Below are 19,593 nucleotides of genomic sequence, written 5' to 3'. Positions count from 1 at the left end.
ATCAAGTATTAAAATCATGGAAGCAACACACTCTGAATTTTACTCCATTTTCTCATCTTCTTTCTATTCAAACCTTTACTATATATGTTCTTACAAAAATTATTGCTTTACAAAAGTTGACACTTTAACATCATTCTTTGAAATCTGAATAGATAGATTTCTATTTTTTATTTTTGGTCAACTGAATAGATAGAATTGAACACACATGATGATCTATATATTCGATAAACCATTGATGAATTTTGTTAAAGCATATTTTGTATATATTTTGTTTTTTTGGTTGATGCAAATACTTTTCCATTGGTCCATTAATACACTGCCACGTGGATGGCGGTTCATGACAAAATGCCACATCTTCGCACGTGCACCGAAATATTTTACCGCTTTACCTTTCTCCCCTCCAAGTTCCAACACTCCAAATGCAAGTCCGAAACAATTTCAGCTTATTTTTTTTCTTGAATATTCATTAAAGGACCATGCTTTCTGCGGCAGACTCATCTTCCTCTTCTCTTCTTAATTGAGTGGTTCGAAATCCTAACAGCCCTAAATTCTATAGATTCTAAATCTCAATTTTTAATTTTTTTTTCAGCTGAGCTAGAGTTTCTGACCTCAAATCGGAGCTCATGGACCCTCAACACCAACAATGGCGTCCTAGACCGCCAATCCCAGATTCCCTCTGCCCTGTTTGCTCTATTTCTCACTTCCCCTTTTGCCCTCCACATCCACCCTTCAATCAAAACCCTATCTTCCCTTTCGATTCAGGTCACTCTTTCCAAAGACCCGGTTTTGACCCGTATATAGGACCCGTGGGTACTCAGAGCCCATTCATGGGTAACCCCACTAATGGGTTTGAAAATCCGAGGCCGTGGCAGAGAAACCCTAATTTTGAAGCAGACACCTATGGCAAATTTCCGTATAGAGATGGCTTGGCTCCACCGCCACCGCCACCATATGAATATGGCGGCAATGCGTACGTTGGTGATGGTGATAGGAACTTTAAGAGGCCGAGAGTCGATGGTTTGGGTTTAAAGAGCGAGTTTAACCCCAAAAATGCGAGTCTTACACCGGAGGATGAGAGAAGATTGAAGCTAATTCGTGATCACGGTGGGGTGAATTCAGTTTCCGGTAGTAGTACCGTTCCGAATGGTGATACGAATAAGTATGCTGAAGAAAGTAAAGTTTTTGAAGGGGATTATAGTAAACCTGGTGTTAATAGGAATTTCCCCCATTCTCAAACTGAAGAGTTTAATCATTCTGAAGTTGGTAATGAAAATTACCATAGCCACAATCCTCGACAGTTTCAAAGTAAAGATTCTAGGCCTGTGAATGAAGCACAACATTCCCATGTGAATGGTTGGCAAGCACATACTGGGACGAGTGCACCATACTATGACCATAACAATCAGCTACCACAACCCTATGGAATGCAGAGGCATTCTGTGAGGCATCAACATGGCACTCCAAATACGAACGAACACGGAGGCTACTTTCCTTCCCCTGGCTTGGTTTCTAACAATGCAGGTCATATGCCAGCTGCTCGGCCATTCAGTGGGCAGCCTCCTCTTCCCACTTCTCCACCTCCTCCTCTACCAATGGACCCGCCATCAAAATCGTCTTCTTCATTGTTTCCTGTTTCATTTAGTTCCTCATCAATGATGCCTTCAGCCTATCCACCAATTCATGAAGCCCGTTCCCTGGCGCAGCCTTATTTCCATAATAAGCCATTTTCACATGCTTCTACTGGTTTTGCTATGGAGGTATAGTTGGTTCCTCATGCTTTTTGTGCTTTTATCTTGAACTGTTGTTTGGGTTGCGTTTTTCTTTTGGGCTTCTAGCCTTCTGATGAAAACCTTTTTGTCTTACGTAATTCCCAAGGAATCTCATGTTTCCCATCAAATATCATCAAAGCAGTATGGAGAGGGACATCCATTTCCACGGAAGCAGTCATCTTTGGATAAGCCAAAAGTAATTGATGCTTCCCACTTATTTAAGCAGCAACATAGACTCACTCGTCCTGATCATTTTGTGATAATCCTACGAGGGCTTCCAGGTACCAAAGTTTGTATGTATAATATGTTTTGTAAGCATGATGACGTGACCGCCGAAAACTATAGAAGCTCCCTTGCCATCTCACTTGCTTTCTGTGTTTTTGACCTTTGGCCATATTCTCGAAATCATCTGATGCATTTACTATCAGGTAGTGGAAAGAGCTACTTAGCAAAGATGTTGCGCGACCTAGAGGTTGAAAATGGTGGTGATGCTCCACGAATTCATTCCATGGATGATTATTTTATGACAGAAGTAGAAAAGGTTTGTTGTTTCTTCTTTTTTTTTTCCCCTTCATTTACAAAAATGTCCTGATTAATTTATGTAGAATCTTTTCATGCCTCTTTTTCTCTGCCTCCTCTTACTCTCTCTTGGGGCCGTCATTAGTGTTCTTTGAGTACTTGAGAGAATTTTAACTAAGTGTTGTCTTTTGTCCTAAAGGTTGAGGAAAGTGATGTTTCAAAATCTTCAAGTTCAGCCAGAGGCAAGAAGCGAGTATTGAAGAAGGTGATGGAGTATTGTTATGAACCTGAAATGGAGGAGGTAATGCAATTCAAAATATCTGAAACTTTTTAGAAATTTGGTTTGATATGTCTTTCATGTTTTATTTTCTTGGAATTTTTTGTTCTATGATTATGTTAGCTTTGGGGGGAGGTTTATGTTGATTCTGTCACATCAGGCAATATTAGCCGTGGGACTTTGTATTTGGCACTGTTGAATAAATAGGCTGCATTTGTGTAGAGTTTGATTTCATCAGCCTTTCCTGCTTGAGTTCCAGTATAAAATTTGTTGGTTGGCTTTGGTAATTTTAGGCACTACTTTTCAATTTATGAAAGTGAAAAGGGAAATATTTGCACTTTCATTTATTAATCCAGTAAAAGTTTAATATTAGTTTTCTGAAATCTTGGTGGAACTTCTTTTGGTTGAGGGGTGGGGTTGGGTTGTGGTTTATATATAGGCTCTAAATTACCGTGTGTATTATTTTCCTCTAGTTTTTTTCTAAGCCTGTTATGATTTATGATATATTTTTTTTAATTCATATAAGTTTCATATCGAACTGTGACACTATCATGTCTTCCCCGCAGGCTTATCGGTTGAGTATGCTGAAGGCATTTAAGAAGACCCTTGAGGAGGGTGTTTTCACCTTCATAATTGGTATGACTTCCAATTTTGATATTCACAAATGACTGAAAACAGTGAACTTTATATCTCTACTTTTTCCCCTTTTTTTTAGCCATTTATAATGGCTTGGGAATTTCAAAGATTTTCCGGATGGAATTACTTGCAAATTTCGTGTACAATTTGGTGACAGCTTTTTTGGTTCGATGATGTTTAGGCAGTGTGTACTTTGATTCAAGTAGCGCACTCTGAGCCGGTGGTAAGCACCAGCTCTGAGACTCATGTCTCCTCTAAACATGGGTGCATAAATGACCTGCCTGTATTGTCGTTTAGATAGGATTCCAAACGTGTCCTCAATTATTTTAAAAGATTTTCTACTCCTGAGGCGTTAAGAAGATAAACTGATTAAAGGTTATTCTAGCTATACTGGCTTGCCAGTACATTTAGTAAGAAAAATGATATAGTTAATTATAGATTAAGTGGTGATGCAGTGCCCATCCACTGCCTTCATTTTCACTAACTACAGATGCAGTTTTGTTCGGAAATTGACCCTTTTGTCGGTGGTATGTGTGCTTCGTCTTAGTGGATGACCGCAATCTGCGGGTAGCTGATTTTGCTCAGTTTTGGGCAATTGCAAAGGTATATCCTCATTTCTCTCTTTCTCACAACCTCTGCCATGTGTTCTGAAGTGTCGACTCTATTTTTGAAATGCACTCACCATTTTCATGAGAAACTGGGGGGTTGGCATCATGTTTCGTAGACCCGATCCATTGTACCTCAGGCACTTTATCTAAAGGGCTAGTGAAAAATTTGCTAATGTGTCACTATCCTAGATTAGCAATGCCGTAATGTAGTTAAAAATACGCACTGGCTGTAATCTTATGCGTATTATGCAAGGTTCATTATTCCAAAATGTGGGTTAAATTTTATCAGGACTTATAGGCTGGATCATATCAAAGAAAAAGTTATATTAAATTTGAATGTAGTTTTCTATCATTGATCTTCCTGCATATATTGTATGTTGTTAATTTTTATTTTGTTTATTAGTTTAAACAAAATTTTAGTAGGTGGACGTGGTAATTTGATGGTCTGTCTAACAAGCACCAGTTCTGGAACCTATCGTGTTCTGGTCTCTATAATCTAATTGACTATGATCAATGAAATTATAGTTCTTGTGGTCTTAAGATAAGACATTGCAAGAGGGACATTTTTCAGTCTTGAAGCTAACTACATATGGGTGTAGCTTGGATTTCCAGAGTTGGGTTTTTCTATGTAACTTACCCACTTCCTAGGTTACAAGGTGGGGTTTAAGTTTAGGCAGTTCCATTTTCATTTATTGGTCCAAATTATCAAATTTTGTGGTGCTTTTGTGTGAGTTTTCTGCCTACATAAGGAAGCTGATCAATGCAGGCACCATGCACGAAATTTCATTTAATTTCTCCATCTGGAATCAGTTTTCCTCTCTTTACTACTAGTATTGCAATATTACTCTGATGTTTTTATGGAAATGTATGATGGTTAGGTTTTCAATATCCAATGTGATTGACTTATGGTCAAAAGGAGAAAAAAATTGGTGGTTGATGATCATATAATAGACTTGTGGATTCATCGTCTATTTGTTCACTTCACTAATTGTTCCTTGTTTTCTTCACAGAGTTCAGGATATGAAGTTTATATACTAGAAGCATCATATAAGGATCCTGCGGTGAGTATTATCTATGTGTGTTGTTATAACTGTAATTTGATAATTCTCTTTCTTGGAAGGAAGCCTACATTAGACATTAAGTGGGAAAGGGTTTTTTTCTTCTCTTTTTGAAGTTTTTGTTTGAAATTTCTTGGCATGTCAGGGCTGCGCAGCTAGGAATGTGCACGGCTTTACCCAAGATGACATACAGAAGATGGCCAGACAATGGGAGGAAGCTCCATCCATATACTTGCAATTGGATGCCAAGGTTTGTTGTCATTTAACTTTAGTTTTTGCTTTGGGTTAGGATGGAGGAGCTCAAAGCAAACATCAATTGTAGGTATAAGCAGTTGACTGTGGAGTCCAGTTAGTGCTCTTACCTTGATCATTTAGGGAGTGGAGGAAAGAAAAAAATAAAAATTATGCTTTCAAGAGATTGCCCATAAATTTTTTGGGCCAGAAAGTTAGGATGGCCATTAAGTTGTGAATGTAAAGTAAACTATTTTCTTTTGGGTCCATTAGCAGGCTACACAATAGCAGATGACCCTCTTGTTCTGCTACACCCCTCCTTGCCTTTTTGGGGTCCAAATACTACTCCATAAGGATTCAAAGCTGGGGGGAGTGGGACAGGGGGTACCACTTCTCTACAGAACCTAGTATTTTATCTTCACTTGCATTTGCTTCTAGGATTTGTTTTGACGCTGTGTATTGCTGGTTTGACAGTCATTATTCCATGGAGATGACCTGAAGGGAAATGACATTCAAGAGGCAAGTTGAATCACATCTGACTCTCTTTTCTTTTATTTCGAACAAGAAGTGTAATGTGGTGTTAGGTATCAATCCATATTTCATATGACATCTATCAGGTGGACATGGATACTGAAGACGCAGATAATGATAGTCTATTGGGATTGCAAGAAAGAAAGCCTGAGAAGATCATAGCACCTCCTGCTGAAGATGATGCTCATAATGGTAATTTTGGCTTTTAATTTTTTTTAATTTTAGTAATTATGTCTGAGGCGACCTGAGTTGATAACGTTTTATAAATCTTAAGCTTTAGGCTCTTCCAAGGGTGCAAAGAGCTTGGATGCTGAAGAAGACCATCCAACTGTGGAAGTGAAAGAACTAGGCAGGAGTAAATGGTCAGAAATATTAGATGAAGATGATACCGAAAAAACTGAAGGTGTGAAGGGTAAATTTAATGCTCTTTCTGGACTTATTCAAGCTTATCGCAAGGGAGGAAAATCTGTATGCTGGAGTGACCAGGTATGTGTTATCTCACCCAATCATTTGGTGATGTAAATGCTTAGTTGAAATAAGTTGTCTCTTATTCTGTTGATGGCATGGAATAGTAATGGTGAATTTGAAACTATAGGCTGCCACTTGTCGCTTGTATAGTTACTTTCTGTGATAGAATTGGCTTTTAGGCTATCCTTTAGAAGAAAGATATCTCGGTTATAGTGGTGTTTTTGCGCAAGGTTTTTCACTTCAATGACCAAAGAACTAAGGTTTTCAGTTTGCTTTTTATGCATGGGTGGTGGCTGGCCTTTGATTTGGTAGGCTTTTTTCTTAAAATGTGCAACCAGCTCTCATGAATGATTACTTTTGGATTTTGGTTTTGTTACAACTTAAATGCCTTTTTCTTTAAACTCTGTTTTGTACTTTTATTTCTTAGTTGTTGCAACCTTGGTCTTCCTTCCTCCAGGTTGGCAATACGGGGTTTTCGATAGCAGCAGCAAAGAAGGCGAATGTCTTGTCTTTGGTGATTGGACCGGGTTCTGGATACAACTTGGTTTGTTACCTCACTATCATTGTTGTGCTATCAGTAGAGACTACTTAGATTATCATAAAACTACTAATGTATGCCATGTGGGTTCAAGAGTCGCATACTAGTTAGATGTAGTTTCATCTTTGTTAAAGTACTTTCTTTTCTTCCTGGCTAATTGATGAAATACAAGGTTCCCCCTTCTTTTAGAGTATGGTTCTTGTAGCATATGTGTACGCACTATCCGTGTGTTACATCTGTTCCTTTTTAGGGCCAGCAAAATGATCTCATTGTGTTTTACTTCCAACACCTGCAGAAGTCCAATCCATTACCCGAAGAAGAGAACCCGGTAACCCATAGCAGTGGTGAATCAAAGAGGCAGAACGTATTCGAAGACCAACTTCGAGCAGAACGTGAATCCTTCAAAGCTGTTTTTGACAGGAGGCGGCAGCGGATTGGTGGACTTGGTTTGGAGGAGTAGTAGTTAGTTATAGGTGTCAGGATTCTTTCCTTAAAAGTGTTGTTGGAATATCGTTTTTCTGTTGTTAATATGTCAAGTTAGCTGTTGTTGTAGTGTATTGACACTTGAATGAGGTGGATCAACCCCTCTGATTTTGTAATCTCGTCGGAGGAGAATGCTGTAAAATTCGGTGGAAAACCAGAGACTGGTTTTCTACATCATCGAAGCCTTAAATGTATGAACAATTTTGAGGCTGATTGGATACTAATGAATGAGAACAGAAATTTATTTATTTCCTAAGACCTCAATGTGATTTACCAACTGTAGTCGGGAGGTAACTTGAAAAGTATACACTGCCAGTACGAAAATTCTACCATGCGCCGGGTGCATGGATGCACAAATAATATTCACCATTGGATAAGCAGCTAGTGGATGTGGGTTAATCCACACCTTTGGTTGTTGGTGACTTGTTTAACTGGTTGTTGTAGGTTAAATATTAAAAAACAAATAAAATTGAAACGTGAAGCTTCTCTCTCTAGTTCAGCTGCTGCTCTTCTCTCTCTTTCATGTTGAGTTTCTTGGTTCAAACATGGCTTTCCCACCGACAGTTAGAGTTAGAATCAAATATGGGTACATTCCATGAAATCAATACCAGCGCTCAATCTTCTATTGGTAATTTTTATCATCAATTTTCTAAATTTATTAGCAAATTACATCTTGGAATTGAAAATGAGATTTGAGAAATTAATGAGTTATGTGCTGTTATGGATTGTTGTGTGTAAAACATGGATTGGACCTTGCTCCCTCTAATAAATGAAATCATGAAATTAGAAGCTGGGTTCGATGAAGTTGATTGGCTTTGGATTCCCAGACATCTGAATCACGGTGCTCATGTAGTGGCAGGGATTGATTTGAGGACGGTGGAGCTGCAAAAGCTGATCTGGGCTGGCGAACATGTTGCTGGGCTTGAGTTTTCGGCTTTAGCTTGATTCCTTCCTGGTGTTTTTTTTTTCTTTCTATTTTTTCTTTTCCTTCTACACTTGTTGGTTGTTTTTCTCTCACCGCAGTTTTTAGGCTTTCTTGATTTCAACCAAAAATAAAAGGGTGTTGTAAAGAATGTGTTAGAGCCCACATAAAGAAAAGAAGAGAATAATGGTGAAGTTTGTCTGCCAACACCCAAGTGAAGCCAAAGGAATATGAGTAAGCAGCCACATAATTCTGCCTACAAATAAGGCTTCCCCCTTCCTTTGCTGCATAGACCATCTGAGAAGAAATGAGGGCCCAGACAGAGAGGAAAGAAAGAAGAGAAGGAAGAAAGAAGTGAGAGGAGAGAAAAAAAGAGCAAAGAGAAATTCTCCAAGAGAGAAAAATCAATGAGCCACATATATTGTAAACACTATAGTTATAGCCCTATTACTTCACAAAGTGGAAAAGTTGTTGTTGCTGCTCTCTGAGGACATAGGCATGGCCGAACCTCGTTAAATATTGTGTTTCATTTACTTTACGCGCAGCTCAATATTCTAGCATATCCCGTTCATTTTACAACAAATGGAATATTTAGAGATGCGATGAAATGCAAAGATGGTGATATGTGATTTTGGAATGCAATTACCAACTCATTAGGCGGTTTTTGTAATTTGTATATAGAAATTGTCATCCTATTGGTACTATAACATTTGATTTTTGAATCCAATTACCAACTTCTTAGGCGGCTTTTGAATTATGTTTGGAAATTGTCATGTTATTGGCAACTTTTCGCATTTTAAGTAACTACTTCTAGAGTATTACTAATATTCAAGGTGATTTGAGTAATTGACAAACAGGGAGCATGTAATTGACAACCAGGGAGCATCCAATTGCATACCAATATGCAATTGCATTTTAAGTACAATCTTATAACTTATTATATCCAAAACATTGTAACATCGGTCCTGACTCTTGTAAACTTTTGTGTTTACTATAATAAGAGCACTTTTTACATTACAAATGTCCGACCTTATTAATTCTTTGTAATGTGGATCCATATCCTTGTAAAATAAGGATTTACAACTTTATGGATTTGGTGAACCCTACTATTGTAATCTTGATGCAAAAACTTATAAATCACTATCCAAATCTTGTAACTTATGAGTTTTGGGATCATCTTACAATGTTATGGTACCCTCATATACAAAATATTATAATACTAGTCCTTAATCTTGTAAACCCTCGTGTTTACTAGAATAATGACCCCATTTTACATCTACAAGGTTCACACTTATCAATTCTTGTAATGTGGATCCATATACTTGTAAAATAAGAATTTACAACATTATAGATTATGTGAACCCTAATGTGGTAACCTTGGTGCAAAAACCTATAAGTCATTACCCAAATCGTGTAACTTACATTGTTAAGGATCCTTTTTACAACTTTATGGTACCTTCATATCCAAAACATTGTAAAATCGTCCCTTAATCTAATAAACCCTCATTTTACTAGAATAAGAACCTTGATTTACATATTCATGGTCAACATTTACTAATTCATTATAATGTGGATACATATCCTTATAAAATGAAGAGTTATAATATTATGGATTGGATGAACCTTAACTTTGTAATCATGGTCCATAAAGTGTAACTCGTGACCCAAATCTTGTAATGTACATGTTTATGGATCTTATTTGTAATGCTATTGTACCTTCGTATCCAAAAAACTGTAAAATCGGCCCTTAATCTTTTAAACCTTTATTTTACTAGAATAAGAACCCCAATTTACATTTTCATGCTCAACACTTACTAATTCATTATAATATGGATCTATATCCTTGTAAAATGAGGATTTATAACATTATGGATTGGATGAACCCTAACTTTGTAATCCCGGTCCATAAAGTGTAACTCGCGACCCAAATCTTGTAATGTACATGTTTATAGATCCTCTTTACAACGTTATGATACCCTCATATCCCAAAATTGTAAAATCGACCCTTAATCTTGTAAACCCTTAATAAGGATCCCAATTTACATCCTCATGGTCCGGACTTACTAATTCCTTGTAATGTGGATCCATATCCTTATAAAATGAGAATTTACAACATTATGGATTGGCTAAACCCTAAATTTGTAATCCCGGTTCATAAATTTGTAAATCAAGACCCAATTCTTGTAATGTGCATGTTTATGGATCCTCCTTCCAACATTATGGTACCATCGTATCGAAAACTTGTAAAATTGACCCTTAATCTTGTAAACCTTCATCTTTACTAAATAAGGACCTAATTTACATCTTCAAGGTCCGCACTTACCAATTTATTGTAATGTGAATCCAAATCCTTGTAAAATGAGGATTTACAACATTATGGATTATGTGAACCCTAATGATGTAATCCTGGTTCAAAAACTTGTAAATCATTATCCAAATCTTGTAACTTATAAGTTTTGGGATCCTCTTACAATGTTATGGTACCATCATATCCAAACTATTGTAATACCGGTCCTTAATCTTGTAAATCCTCTTGTTTACTAGAATAAGGACTCCATTTTATATCGCTAAGATCCACCATTACCAATTCCTTGTAATGTGGATCCATATCCTTGTAAACATATAATTTACAATATTATGGATTGGGTGAACCCTAATATTGTAATCCAGGAGAAAAACCTTGTAAATTGTTACCAAAAACTTGTAAGTTACAAGTTTAGGGATTCGCTTTATGATGTTATGGTATCTTCGGTCCTTAATCTTGTAAACCATTGTTTACTAGAATAATGACCTAATTTACATCCTTAAGGTCCACCATTACCAATTCCTTGTAATGTGGATCCATATACTTGTAAAAGGCAAATTTACAACATTATGAATTGGGTGAACCCTAATATTGTATTCGAGGTGCAAAACCTTGTAAATTGTTACCAAAAACTTGTAAGTTACGAGTTTAGGGATTCTCTTTATGACGTTGTGGTACCCTCGGTCCTTAATCTTGTAAACCATTGTTAATTCCTTGTAATGTGGATCCGCACCTTTGTAAAAGGCTTATTTACAACATTATGAATTGGGTGAACCGTAATGTTGTAATCGAGGTGCAAAACCTTGTAAATTGTTACCAAAAACTTTTAAGTTACGAGTTTAGGGATTCTCTTTATGATGTTGTGGTACCCTCAGTCCTTAAAATTTTAACAAAATTGTTTACTAGAATAATGACCCATTTTACATCGCTAAGGTCCACCATTACCAATTCCTTGTAATATGGATCCATATCCTTGTAAACATATGATTTACAACATTATGGATTGTGTGAACCCAAACGTTGTAATCCATGAGCAAAATCTTGTAAATTGTTACCAAAAACTTGTAAGTTACGAGTTTAGGAATTCTTTTTACGATGTTATAGTACCCTCAGTCCTTAATCTTGTAAACCATTGTTTACTATAATAAGGACCCAATTTACATCCTTAAGGTCCACCATTACCAATTCCTTGTAATGTGGATCCATATCCTTGTAAAAGGCTTATTTACAACATTATGAATTGAGTGAACCCTAATATTGAAATCGAGGTGCAAAACCCTGTAAATTGTTACCAAAAACTTGTAAGTTACGAGTTTAGGGATTCTCTTTATGACGTTGTGGTACCCTCGGTCCTTAATCTTATAAACCATTGTTTAATAGAATAAGGACCCAATTTACATCCTTAAGGTCCACCATACCAATTCCTTGTAATGTGGATCCATATCCTTGTAAGGCTGATTTACAACATTATGAATTGGGTGAACCCTAATGTTGTAATTGAGGTGCAAAACCTTGTAAATTGTTATAAAAAAAACTTGTAAGTTATGAGTTTAAGGATTCTCTTTACGACGTTGTGGTACCCTCGGTCCTTAAACTTTTAACAAAATTGTTTACTAGAAGAATGACCCATTTTACATCGCTAAGGTCCACCATTACCAATTCCTTGTAATGTGGATTCATATCTTTGTAAAATGGTGATTTACAACATTATGGATTAGGTGAACCCTAATGTTATAATCCAGGTGTAAAACCTTCTAAATTGCTACCCCAAACTTGTAAGTTACAAGTATAGTGATTCGCTTTACAACGTTAAAGTACCCTCAGTCCGTAATCTTGTAAACCATTGTTTACTAAAATAAAGACCCATTTTACATCCCAAAGGTCCACCATTACCAATTCCTTGTAATGTGAATCCATATCCTTGTAAAAGACTAATTTACAACATTATGAATTAGGTGAATCCTAATGTTGTAATCGAGGTGCAAAACCCTGTAATTGTTATCAAAAATTTGTAAGTTACGAGTTTAGGGATTCTCTTTACGACGTTATGTTACCCCTGATCTTTAATCTTGTAAACAATTGTATACTAGAATAAAGACCCAATTTACATCCCTAAGGTCCACCATTACCAATTCCTTATAATATGGATCCATATCCTTGTAAACATATGATTTACAACATTATGGATTGGGTGAACCCTAACGTTGCAATCCAAGTGCAAAACCTTGTGAACTGCTAGCCAAAACTTGTAAGTTACGAGTTTGGTGATTTTCTTTACAACGTTATGGTACCCTATGTCCTTAATCTTGTAAATCCTTGTTTTTACAAAACTAGTGAATAATTTTACTTGTTCAAGGTCCAACTACCATAATATTACACACTTTTACATTTTTAAGATTCAATTAACAAAAGAGAACACTTATAAAGAGAACCCTTATATGTCACATCCCGGACGATCCGCCGTAGCACGATATTGTCCGCTTTGCCCCCCATCTCTGGCCCTCACGGTTTTGTTTCTGGGAGCTCACGACCAACTTCCCAGTGGGTCACCCATCTTGTGATTGCTCTGGCCCCCAACTCGCTTAACTTCGGAGTTCCTAAGACTCCGAAGCCAGTAAGCTCCCAAAAGGCCTCATGCTAGATGGATGCGGGCATGTACATATAAGGCACATCAACCTCCTCTCCGTTGGTCAATGTGGGATCTTACAATCCACCCCCCTTAGGGGCCCGACGTCCTCGTCAGCACACTCGTACCACACGGCAAAGTGGCTCTGATACCAAATTGTCACATCCCGGGATCGGCTCCGCCATAGCACGATATTGTTCACTTTGGGCCCCCCTCTCTGCCCTCACGGTTTTGTTTTTGAGAGCTCACGAGTAACTTCCAGTGGGTCACCCATCCTGGGATTGCTCTAGCCCCCAACTCGCTTAACTTCGGAGTTCTCATGACTCCGAAGCCAGTGAGCTCCCAAAAGGCCTCGTGCTAGTTGGAGGCGGGTATGTACATATAAGGCACATCACCCCCCTCCATTGGTCGATGTGGGATCTTACATTATAGATAAGGAATATAAAAATGACATCATATTAAATTTAAAAATAAAAATAAAATTAGCTTCAACAAAAAAAAAACCCATTTGTAAAAGAAATAATAATAATAATAATAATAATAATAATGATAAAGGCTTCCTCTAGGACTATGTTATGATGCTAATTTGAAAAACTACTCTCATGTGTATTAACATTAGATTAATTTTCTTTCTTGCCTAGTCTATCATCGGGGTACCATGGATTATTCTAGTTAAGAAAACATATTTATAACATTAAAAAAAATATTTCTTCAAAACAATACAGCTTCCCTCAAAGGATTGGTGCTTTTGATGTCATATTGGTGTCTTTGGTTGTATTGTTGAATTTTATATAATGAAGTTTCTCTTTGATTAAAAATAAAAATAAACCCACAATCCTACAAAGATAAGAATTTGATTTTCTTTACTTTTATTTTTATTTTTAAGAAAGGTACTTAAGTTTTTCTGAAAGCCACATAAATCTTAATTTGTCATAAGAATATGAAAATTGTTATATTTTGTTTTTCCTAAAGTGAAAACTACATAAATTCTTTGGGAAATCAAAAGGCATAAAGAGAATTCTACATTACCATGAAATGAAAATTAATTATTCTTTTAGTTTTTTTTTTTATATTGAGGGACAAACAAAACAATTATTTATACACCAAAAAATTGTAGTTAATAAAGTTTTATCGTTTTTTGTTACAAGGTAACAAAAAGAAAGTCAGTTTGGCTAATTGGAGGTGAAATAATTGAATGAATTATGAACACCAGCCTCAGTCCCATACTTGCAAGTTCTGTAAAATAAATGAATGAATTGAAATAATTGACGAAATTGAATGAATTGCAACGAATTGCATTATACCCTGGAGCCAATTGCATTTGACCTGTTACCTGGAAAAGCCATTTAACACATATATATATATATATATATATATATTTCTTTTTTGGTCCCCGAACAAAATTAGAACAAATTGCACGGGTTCTAGGCACCCTTAACATATCATCCATCACACAGGAACCCACCCAAGTAGGCGCCTGATCAAAAGGTGTATAAACCCAAATCCACGTTGTAACTCCATTTGGCAAGACAGTCGGGGCTACCCCTATTCATGAGCTCTCGACAATTTAGAGATCACCCCAGCAAGAGGATGAGAGTTGAGAGCATCAGTCATTTGGGTAAGTTGCACCACACTGGCAGAGTCCAACTCAATAATGCTCTTTCATTATTTTGAAGATACCGACATTTTTAAGTCCTAAGATTAGACAGCGAACATGCTGTCACACGTGTCACCTTACCCACCAAGCTCTGTCTCCCTCCGCACATGTTGTCAAAAAAATATCACTACAAAGCTGAGCAATAGGCCATAGCTTCCATCAACTCTTGGCACCTGAGACCAAAGCTCTCTCTTCTCTATCTCATGGCCGCTTCTGCTGCAACCGGTTGCCTTGCATGTTTCATTGACCCAGAAGCAGCCAAATGCAGCATAACAATTTCCAGGAGGCAATCCATTCATTTCTCTCACCACCGTCTAACTAACAAGTCCTCCTCCTCCTCTTCCTGCAAACAGAGGTCTCATTTGTGTTCGCTTTCCATGAATGGCTGCCAAGGAGACACTCACCTCCCTTTAGGTACCATTGAAACGCGTTCATTTCCAGCAGTTCCATCGCCTTCCTTGGCTCTCGACAGGCTCAACTCCGCCATTTCTGAATTGAAAGCAAACCCACCTTCTTCTACCTCCGGAATTATACGTCTCCAGGTAAGCCATGTTAAATGCTCAATGCCGTCCAAACTCAATTCTTCTACTTGTTTCTGTTCCCTGCCATCTTAGGCCATCTCCAACCCAAAGTATCTCAAATTATTGCCCAACCCAATATTATAAAGGGGTCAAAATTTGAAAAAACTCAAACTTGGACCCAAATAACAGTCCAAGTATTGTCTGGACTTGAAAAAGATTTGTGGAGCCCATCTGCTGCATCACCAGCCCTGGTGCCAGCTTTCATAACTGTGGCCCGCCAACAGACCATGTGGAAGATGCTGCCTTTGTCATGTAGTGATGTTATTATTATTATTTTTTAATATTCTAATATTAATTTAAATCAACGATATATATTAAATCTAAGCTATTTTAACGGTAAAAAAAAAAAGATCCAACAGTTGAAATTTAAATTCAAAGATCAAAATAATATTTTAACTTAATCTAAATTAGATCCAACCCCAAAACTCACCTCAAACTCTATAAATACCTACTCATTTCTCAAATAATCTACCAAAAATATTATATTTGTAGATTTTTAGGTTAAATTGTTCAAAAAATTAAATTATTAAGTTATTTAAAAAGATTAAATGAAGAAAAGTTATCCATTAAAAAAAAAAATTAGACTTAAACTATTCTTAAACAATTTAATAAAATTGCGGACTTAAAATTTGAGTCCGGAGGGTTGAGAGAAAAAACAATTTGAGTCCGAGCAAAACCCAAATAGTTACTTTTTAGAGAGGGAAAATTTGGATTTAGCCCCTCATGGGTTGAAGAATGCCTTATTACCTAGTAGGCCAAAACAAGTTTCATGTTTAGTGCAATGGGGTTGTGCCACGTGGATGGGTGGCATTCATCAGCATGTGCTTTACATACCTTATCCTGTCTTCTGTAGCACATGACATGAAAATTGACTTACTAATTTTGCCTTGGTATCTTTTGTTTTTATATTTTAATTTTTAAAAGAAGCACACGCGCACATGCATGCCCAAATTATAAGAAGAGAAGTTTGCTCTGATCGTTAAGATATATGGAATTCTGAAATTAATAAAAAGATAAGTAAACTTGTTAAAAGAGGACAATAAAGTTCTGGATTCCAGCTACAAATGCCAGGCGAGAGGCCTTAGCATTTCTCAATGTATAGGCAGAACAAGTCAACAGTGGTGGAGAGACTACTTGCTTATGTATAGTGCTAATATAACCAGCATTGTGTTTGAAGGTGCCAATCCAGCAGCAAATTGAAGCCATTGATTGGCTATATGCGCAACACCAATTCCTTCCCCGCTGCTATTTCTCCGGTAGGGGCCAAACCGGTAATTCTTCTGATCTTTCCATTGATTGCACCAATGGGAATGACCAGATTCAATTGAAACACAACTTGGTCAGCGTTGCTGGTGTGGGGTCTGCAGTTTTCTTTCAGGATCTGCATCCTTTCTCATACAGGCATTGGAAGTCCTTAAAGAGGTAAAAGAACAAACAATATTCGATATTGGAACAAGTTCAGTGTGATTCCATTTAACCTATGTATATCTTAATTTTGTAAAAACTACTGTTTTTTCTTTCGAAATCCAATTTACAAACTGAAGTCTAATTTTGTTATCTCTTGATTGAAGATTCCTCTCTACACAATGTCCGCTTATTCGCACTTACGGGGCAATCCGTTTTGATGCAAGAGCCAACATATCATCTGAATGGGAGGCATTTGGTTACTTTTATTTTGTGGTCCCTCAGGTAGAACAATTATTTGCTTTCGTGCACTAGTTCGAGCCATAAATCATGTTTGAATTCTCTCAAGTATTTATACAATCTGCTGCTGGATACCAAATGACAGGTTGAGTTTGATGAGCTTGAAGAAGGTTCAATGCTGGCAGCAACTGTTGCCTGGGACAATGCCCTCTCATGGAATTTGGGACGTGCAATTGATGCACTTAAAGCTACACTGAACCAGGTTCAAATTAGGATTGAGTTAAATCTGCTTGTTTGGTATTTGTTGAAGATATTCATGTTTTATGTTTACATCAATTCTTGATGATGCAGATATCTTCTGTTGTTTTAAAGCAACGAAGACAAGTTCCTTGGACACCAATGTTAAGCAATAATCACATCCCGAGTAAGACACACTGGAATCTTGCTGTTAATAGAGCTTTGCAGAAAATAAGAAGCAACTCAGCCCTTATTAAGGTACTATTTAATAATTTATTTTCCGTGTGCCAAACTTGGTTTTAGTATTGAGATGGACCTCCTTTTCATCTTCCTCTTTCTCCTTCTCATGTTAATGAATCATCTTACTCTGGGAATTCAGGTGGTACTCGCACGTAGCAGCACAGTAATAACAGCAACTGATATTGATCCCATAGCATGGTTAGCTTGCTTACAGGTGTTTTTTTTCCTCAAGCTATTACTGGTGGATTTTCTCTGTATAACAAGTTATGACTACTACATCTGAGCTAAACTTCTTCAGGTTGAAGGTGAAAGTGCTTATCAGTTCTGTCTTCAGCCACCTAATGCACCAGCATTCATTGGAAACACGGTAATTGTGTTCAAAAGTATAACTTCCATTCATCACAAAATATATTATCTTCTATGATCACCTTGAAAATTGTTTGATTTTTTATTTCGATTACTTTTGTGAACAGCCAGAGCAACTATTTCATAGAAAATGGCTTGGCATTACTAGTGATGCTCTGGCTGGAACCAGAGCCAGAGGCGAATCGATGCCTGAAGATCTTCAAATAGAACTTGAATTACTTTCCAGGTTTAACTCAATCTTTTTTAAACTCTTTGTTATGCTGTTATTCTACTTCACTGTGCTGCTAGGAGTCACACAACTATCCAATAACATTTGTTTTGCAGTCCCAAGTACGACCTTGAGTTTACTATTGTACGAGAAAGCATAAGAAGAAAACTAGAGGTCAGTTTACTTTTTGGTGCTTTTATGTCTGAAAATTATTGATGATTTTGTTTTATGGGAAATAAATCGGTCCAAATGTTGAAATTTATTGCCTGAAATTAACATGAAACTGGTTTAGACTCAACAAGGACATATACCATTATTGTTTTGCAGAATGTATGTAACAGTGTCCTAGTTGAACCAAAGAAAGCAATCCGTAAGCTCCCTAGAGTCCAACATTTATATGCCAAATTGGCTGGCTGGTTAAGAAGTGAAGAGGATGAGGTAAATATTTGCATTTTTCTGCATAAAATCATAAAGTTTCCTTTCAAGCTCATATAATCTGGATTTTTGTATTCAGATTAAATCTGCTGGTTCTGCACCCCACTTGTTTATTCTCCTGAGCTGATCAGAGTTTTCTTCAGTGTCCAATATACATTGTTAAATTTCTCGACAATATGCTTGATTTCCCCCCATACTCGTTGAATTTGAAGTTTAACTAGCTATCTGCTTCCCTTTCAGTTTGACATATTGTCATCTCTTCATCCAACTCCAGCAGTTTGTGGATTTCCAACAGAGGAGGCACGGGTTTTAATTGCTGAAACAGGTGCATCATATATCAATAAAAAGAATTCTACTATTTCTTTGTCTTTGGCTTTATACACTCAGTTCATCTAGCTGGTTTGGTCGAGGGAGAACTTTTTCCTGAAGACTCAGATTCTTTATATTCATAACTTTGTGCAGAAGTATTTGACCGAGGGATGTATGCTGGGCCAGTTGGTTGGTTTGGAGGAGGAGAGAGTGAGTTTGCCGTTGGCATTAGATCAGCACTGGTGGAAAAGGTACGCCAAGTAAATTCTTTTGTCTGCTACACTTTTATAAAAATGAAGTTTTTGTCAAAAAAATTGATGTATCATGCATATTAGACTGAAAATGTCATACACAATAGGCATGTCTTCATTAGCATGCAGAATTCGTAGCGCTGACCCTTTTGGATTCTAGGGTCTTGGCGCAATAATTTTTGCTGGAACAGGGGTTGTGGAAGGAAGTAATGCATCATTAGAATGGGATGAACTGGAACTCAAGATTTCTCAGGTGTGTGTTTAGACTCAAGTTGCATTGCGTAAAACTAATCATTCTGCATGAGAATAGGTGCTTCAATAAACTTTTATATGTTTTGATCAATGATGTAGTTCACCAAGTTTCTTAAACTTGAAGTCCCGTAGAGATTAAAAGCTGATGTTGCAAGGACTATCAAGCGAAAAGGTCAGTGGTTCTGAAGTTGTTAGCCAGAATTCTTCGATGACTATTATTCTTTCTTGATTGTTTCTTGGGATGATTTTCCCAATGACAACATGAAAGAGATTTTATATGTAAAAATAAATTTGAAAAACAAATACCAATGAGTTGGACATGCCTAGATTGTTCATCTGCTTTGACTGGGACAACAATATGCTTTTCCATTAAATCATATTTCTTTTGCTCAGAAATTGGCTTGGCGTGATGATGACTTGAAACCAGAAAGTAGGCTTTGTG

At 37.0% G+C, this 19,593-nt stretch overlaps 2 protein-coding genes across 3 annotated transcripts; both read left to right on the top strand.

Moving 5' to 3' along the window:
- The first annotated feature begins 404 nt into the window (after positions 1-404).
- LOC110752096 (P-loop containing nucleoside triphosphate hydrolases superfamily protein) lies at positions 405-7,366 on the top strand. Of its 2 annotated transcripts, none has more exons than XM_021952693.2 (13): positions 405-1,757; positions 1,876-2,050; positions 2,198-2,310; positions 2,488-2,589; positions 3,132-3,201; positions 3,749-3,804; positions 4,820-4,870; positions 5,013-5,117; positions 5,573-5,617; positions 5,716-5,821; positions 5,910-6,115; positions 6,555-6,641; positions 6,931-7,366. In XM_021952693.2, exons 1-13 carry the CDS (start codon positions 624-626, stop codon positions 7,093-7,095), a joined length of 2,415 nt encoding a protein of 804 aa, XP_021808385.1. In that variant the 5' UTR covers positions 405-623; the 3' UTR covers positions 7,096-7,366. The 2 variants fall into 2 exon arrangements, with proteins under 2 accessions (XP_021808385.1, XP_021808384.1); XM_021952692.2 differs by having other exon boundaries at positions 406-1,757; positions 5,904-6,115.
- Positions 7,367-14,750: 7,384 nt separating this feature from the next.
- LOC110752097 (isochorismate synthase 2, chloroplastic) lies at positions 14,751-19,547 on the top strand. Its single transcript, XM_021952694.2, has 14 exons — positions 14,751-15,170; positions 16,387-16,631; positions 16,781-16,898; positions 16,999-17,115; positions 17,205-17,348; positions 17,470-17,544; positions 17,629-17,697; positions 17,804-17,922; positions 18,021-18,078; positions 18,232-18,342; positions 18,580-18,664; positions 18,802-18,899; positions 19,060-19,152; positions 19,251-19,547. The coding sequence occupies exons 1-14, from the start codon at positions 14,832-14,834 to the stop codon at positions 19,281-19,283; spliced, it is 1,704 nt and encodes a 567-aa protein (XP_021808386.2). The 5' UTR covers positions 14,751-14,831; the 3' UTR covers positions 19,284-19,547.
- The last annotated feature ends 46 nt before the right edge of the window (positions 19,548-19,593 follow it).

The sequence above is a fragment of the Prunus avium genome, chromosome 5 (assembly GCF_965620075.1).
Source record: "Prunus avium chromosome 5, drPruAviu1.hap1.1, whole genome shotgun sequence".
NCBI classification, from domain to species: domain Eukaryota; kingdom Viridiplantae; phylum Streptophyta; class Magnoliopsida; order Rosales; family Rosaceae; genus Prunus; species Prunus avium.
Note: the sequence above shows the minus strand (reverse complement) of the source record. Positions and strands in the feature narration are given on the sequence as shown.

Coding starts and splice junctions, on each gene's coding strand:
- LOC110752096 (XM_021952692.2), top strand. CDS start 624: ATGGACCCTCAACACCAACAATGGCGTCCTAGACCGCCAATCCCAGAT. Junction 1,758..1,875: donor CTACTGGTTTTGCTATGGAG/GTATAGTTGGTT, acceptor GTAATTCCCAAG/GAATCTCATGTTTCCCATCA. Junction 3,202..3,748: donor TGTTTTCACCTTCATAATTG/GTATGACTTCCA, acceptor GCTTCGTCTTAG/TGGATGACCGCAATCTGCGG.
- LOC110752097 (XM_021952694.2), top strand. CDS start 14,832: ATGGCCGCTTCTGCTGCAACCGGTTGCCTTGCATGTTTCATTGACCCA. Junction 16,632..16,780: donor CATTGGAAGTCCTTAAAGAG/GTAAAAGAACAA, acceptor TCTTGATTGAAG/ATTCCTCTCTACACAATGTC. Junction 18,900..19,059: donor GATCAGCACTGGTGGAAAAG/GTACGCCAAGTA, acceptor TTTGGATTCTAG/GGTCTTGGCGCAATAATTTT.